Source organism: Dinoponera quadriceps, unplaced genomic scaffold (assembly GCF_001313825.1).
Source record: "Dinoponera quadriceps isolate SergipeBrazil2010 unplaced genomic scaffold, ASM131382v1 scaffold3244, whole genome shotgun sequence".
In the NCBI taxonomy this organism is placed as follows: Eukaryota; Metazoa; Arthropoda; class Insecta; order Hymenoptera; family Formicidae; genus Dinoponera; species Dinoponera quadriceps.
This window is the reverse complement of record NW_014557290.1, coordinates 8314-13702: the sequence shown is the minus strand read 5'-3', so window position 1 is coordinate 13702 and position 5389 is coordinate 8314. Positions and strand designations below refer to the sequence as shown.

At 38.5% G+C, this 5389-nt stretch overlaps 1 protein-coding gene across 1 annotated transcript; it reads right to left on the bottom strand.

The window, feature by feature from the left end:
* Positions 1–3769: 3769 nt before the first annotated feature.
* Positions 3770–4809, bottom strand: LOC106748962 (stromelysin-3-like). The gene is made up of 2 exons (XM_014627931.1): positions 4011–4809; positions 3770–3855 (listed from the first exon to the last, which is right to left on the bottom strand). The coding sequence occupies exons 1-2, from the start codon at positions 4807–4809 to the stop codon at positions 3770–3772; spliced, it is 885 nt and encodes a 294-aa protein (XP_014483417.1).
* Between the last annotated feature and the right edge of the window lie 580 nt (positions 4810–5389).

Below are 5389 nucleotides of genomic sequence, written 5' to 3'. Positions count from 1 at the left end.
GAAGATCCATGTCAGATGCAATCCGATGTTGCAAAATCATTAGGAGTTGATCGAACAACAGTTTCGAAACGTCTGACAGCATNCAAAAGGAAGGATCTTGGGTGCCGTACGAACTGAAGCCGAGAGACGTCGAACGGCGTCTTGTCACGTGTGAGCAGCTGCTTCAACGACAAACAAGGAAAGGTTTCATACATCGTATTGTGACTGGTGATGAAAAGTGGATATACTACAGTAATCCCAAGCGTAAAAAATTGTGGGTTAAGCCCGGCGAAGCAGTAGCATCAACGCCAAAGCGGAATATCCACGGTTCAAGCTCATGCTGTGCATTTGGTGGGATCAGCTGGGGGTAGTATATTACGAGCTGCTCCAACCCAACCAAACCATCACAGGAGATCTCTTTCGACGAAAATTGATGCGTTCGAGCCGAGCATTGAAAGAAAAACGGCCGCAATATGAGCGAAGACACGATAAGGTGATTTTGCTGCATGATAACCCTCGGCCGCATGTCGCGTCACCGGTCAAAACATAGCTGGAAACGCTGAAATGGGAAGTCCTACCCCACCCGCCGTATTCTCCAGACATTGCGCCTTCTGATTACTATTTATTTCGATCGATGACTAACGGCCTGGCTGAGCAGCACTTCACTTCGCATGAAGAAACGAAAAAATGGATCGATTCGTGGATAGCCGCAAAAGAAGTGTCGTTTTTTCGCCGTGGAATTCTAACGCTGCCAGAAAGATGGGAAAAAGTAATCTCCAGTGATGGGTAATACTTTAATTGACTTGTTTTTTTTATTATTTTTTTAAATAAAAGATTTATTTTCACAAAAAACGGCGAGAACTTATTCACACTCCCAATAATTGAAGAGGCTAATTATTAAAAGAAGTCCAGGAAGTTTTATAAATTATTTAATGACATAAGGAATACTTGAAGCCTAGAATATCAGCTTGCAAAAAAAAGAATACCGAAATAATTAGTGATTTTAATTATATTCTAGATAGAGGGAAAGAGTATTTTAAGGAAATTTTAGAAGGAGAAGGGGACCAAGTCGCGGAGAGGGTATCTTATATAGCACAGAACAGGAATTGAATGAGGAGGAAGTGCCAACACTAGATGAGGTGAATACAGCAATCAGGAAACTAAATAAAAAAAAGCACCTGGACCAGACAATATCAATAGTGACATTATAAAAATTGATGAACCTGAGCTTATAAAAAATGTACATAAAATAATCATCAATTTGTGGAAAACAGAAAAACTATCAAGTGAGTGGAAGAAAAGACTAATATGTCCTCTATACAAAAAAGGAGACCCCTTTTATTGTTGAAACTATCGTGGGATTACGCTTCTTAACTCAATGTATAAGATATTTTCAAATATCTTGTATGAAAGATTAAAACCTTATGTTGAAAAAATTTTAGGACAATATCAGAGAGGATTCAGACATGGAAAATCAACCGTTACCCAAATCCATACCTTAAGACAGATATGAGAAAAAACTAAGGAATACAACATAGGTACGTACCATTTATTTGTGGATTTTGACGCTGCCTATGACAACATTGATAGGGGAAAGTTACTGGAAGCAATGGAAGAGTTTGGATTGCCACCTAAACTAATCAGTCTCACCAAGGCCACACTTAGTAAAGTTAAGTGCCAAGTTAAAATACAGAATAACCGGTCTGCAACATTCGTTACAAATAAAAGCCTAAGGCGACGCATTGGCATGTTTGCTATTTAATTTAGCCTTGGAGAAGGTTATGAGCGATGCCGAAATCGACAATAGAGGAACCATATATAATAGGTCTGTACAAATGCTGGCATACGCAGACAATATAGATATTATAGGTAGAATACCCAAAATAGTAAAAGAAACTTTCTCAAATCTGGATAGAGCTGCACAAAATATGGGTTTAAAGATAAATGAAAAGAAAACAAAATATATGGAGATTACAACCAAGCCAAATAAAGATAAATATCTCTTAGTTGATAAATACTAGTTTGAGAAAGTAATAGAATTTAAATATTTTGGTAGTGTAAATATATTAATGAAGAAAATAATATTGATAAAGAAATTAAATATAAGCTAATGCTAGCAAACAGATGCTTCTTTGGTATGAAAAAACAGTTAAGTTCACGACTCCTAAGCCTGAAGACAAAAGTCAAAATATATAAAACACTGTTGAGACCAATTATTATATATGGTAGTGAAAGCTGGCCCTTAACAAAAATACAAACAGATATCCTTAGAACATTTGAAAGGAAGATATTAAGAAGAATATTTGGGCCAGTATGTGTAAATGGTAATTGGCGCATTAGATACAATGAAGAATTGTACAAATTATTATTGTACAAATTATATGACGACACTGATATAGTTGGGGTGGTAAAAACTACAAGAATAAAGTGGCTGGGCCACCTTTTCAGGGAAAAGGATATAGACCCATGCCGCAAGGTAACACTAACCAGACCAGATGGCATGAGAAAGGTTGGGAGACCTCCTATCAGATAGTTGGATAGTGTTGAGGAAGACCTAAAAAGTATGGGAGTGACTAGATGGAAGAGAAAGACTAAAATCAGGGATGAATGGAGACGCATAGTAGAGGCGGTCAAGGCCTGTAAAAGGCTGTAGAATCAATGATGATGATGATGATGATATTTTTTATTTGTTGAAAATCAATGCGACGAGTTCGCAATCGATTATATTGTTTCGATCGAACGAATCGCTATTTAATATTGCTTTAGTGATATTCGCATTATCGGGCATTGCGCGTGCGATGTCGAGAAATTGTCGTAATTTCGCGTCGACGTTATTAATAATTGCACATAGTGAGTTGGCGATGCGGTTTATACAATATTTGAGTTTGTATATATTGATAACGGTGGCTTGCGACACGGACAGGTAACGAGTCGTGGATGTTTCCAGTATAAGTATTGGTAGATTATTGATTTTTCCGAAGCGTAGCGTTAGATTTTCTGTCTGAATATCGTTAGGGAAATCTCCTCCTCCTCCTCCTCCCACATTGTTGCCACTGCGTCGTAGACTCGACATCATGTATGATTCTTGTTCGAGGAAGTTTTTCCACACGGTCGCTGAGAGCGGGATTTCCTTGCCGTAATTGTCGCCTATGACGACGCTTACATAAGATGGAAGTGTCGCTGTGATTCCTATTTCGATGAATTTGTAACCAGTTTTCGTCAGTAGATATTTTCTCGTTAAGATTAAAACTGGAATGTTGGCACTTTCATCGTTTCTTGTGAACAAAAATGGTAGTAGTAATAGTAGTAGTAGTAGTAGTAATTCGATAAGTGGCTAAAAGTGTTTTTTTTTAATAAACGATAATAATAAATAAACGATAATAATAAAACTCACTTGTTCCATTTGTTGTTGTTAATTGTTTTGTTTGTGTCTGACCACCGTTGTTATTTATAACGGGTCCTTCCGTTGAAACGTCATCGTCGTTGTGGTGTGATTTTCATTTTCTCGTGTCGGTCGTCTCACCGTTGGACTGGCGACAGTTGGTAGAGGGGGAACGTTCGTTGTTGATTAACGTGTACATTACGATGCGCGATCTCTCTCTCTCTTGTGGTTAAGATGGGGATGAAAAAAGAAAAAAAATTATGCGGAGCTATTGGAGAATCGTGATCGTTCGTAGTATTCTTCTTTCTCTTTCCTTCTATCTCTTTCTTTTTCTTTCTTACATTAATGTATCCCCCTCTCCTCTTCTTCTTTACTCGTTGCCGTTGCGAAAGAGTCGATTATGATCAATCAACCGAGCGGGTCTCGTAATTGTTTTATCAAATTATCTCGCGGATAAGTAACATCTACGATCTGCAGGTCGAACTTGCCGGTAGCTTTGACGAGTTTGACAAAATCGTTAATTTGTAATAGAAATTATTTTTAACGAAGTATAAATTTCCGTCGATATATCGAAATGCGGTCTTCATCCCGGTCGGTATTCCTGGAAATATCTCTTCGATTGAACTATGACTCATGATTCGTGTTGAACAATTGTCTATTTCTCCGACTATGTGATCGTTGTAGATAACGAAACTCTGTCCTTTGTTGGTGTTTATTGCAGTATTGATTCTGGCTGTAAGTGGAAGACCGAAATCGTTGAACGAAAGTTTCTGGATTAATTCGTAACTAGGAAATGACACCACGTATATGATATTATCAGCAAATATCATCAGGTTGCCCGTAGGTTTCTGATATGCAGCTGTTAAGTGTGTGAAATTGTCAGGGAGAAATTGCATGTAATCTGATATTACGATCGGTTTTTCATAGGTATTTTCGTTGATATTAATCGGCCATATGTACTTTTCATATGCAATATACAGTCGATTGTATATGATTAATATTACATCAAGATCTCGTAGGGCACACGGACAGTGATTGATGTTTTTCGATGTTGTTATTGTTGTTGTTGTTTTTGTTGTTATTACAACAGCTGTAGTGGTGGTGATGGGTGGTATTGTAGTTGTAGAACCATAGTAATTAGCACCATATAGATATCGAATATGAAGCATATCATTTAAGCTCAATGTAAAGGGAAATTTTGTTTTGCTGGGCGCCATCGCAAACATCATCGAATCCTTGTGTTTACAATAATGTAAACCTATTGTGTGGCCGATTTCATGCGCGATTACGTATAACAGCTTTTGCGTGAGTAGAGGATTTCTACTAATATGAATATGCCACGATTCTGCTCTATCTACATGCACCTCCGTGACGTAATCCTTATCTCCGTTGGGAAAGGATGCGTGAGCGAGTACACCACCGGGGCCGTCTAAAGGGCTCGGACACATTTCAATAATTTTCTTGTCGATATTCGTGTGAAGGCCCTCGCGATACGATAACAGTATGTCGGGATTCAGAGATACGCGTTTAAAAGATAGCGATGAATTTGCCGCTCACAGATCAAACGCAGCCTGCGTTAATTTCATGGTTTCCTCATCGGCGAGATGAAAATTCCACGTGAGATGTTTTTTCGGCCAGATATTGTTTCTGCTTCGATCCGTCTGATCCGAAAGGTCTGGGAGACCGCATCGCGGTTCGCGCATTTTGTCCAATGTGATTTTATTCGGTTCACCTTGTCCGGATATTTGATAATATTCTTGAAATAATCCGAGAGTGTGACGTAAGACTTGTTCCATATTTCTCGATGACATTAACAACGGTTCGTCGGTGTTAAGATAGCCATTTTTCGTAAATATTCCGAGTGCCACTTCCGTATCGTTGAATTCTCCCACGATTGTAACGATGCACAACACACCGACCAGAAATGCGATTGGATGCATCCAGAGTCGGGAAACGATAAAACAACGATAAGATAACGGTGATGATAAATCTGATCACTGATAATGAATCGGGCGGCCTTGTGTTTAT

Coding starts and splice junctions, on each gene's coding strand:
- LOC106748962 (XM_014627931.1), bottom strand. CDS start 4,809: ATGTGTCCGAGCCCTTTAGACGGCCCCGGTGGTGTACTCGCTCACGCA. Junction 3,856..4,010: donor AGTCGGAGAAATAGACAATT/GTTCAACACGAA, acceptor AACTCGTCAAAG/CTACCGGCAAGTTCGACCTG.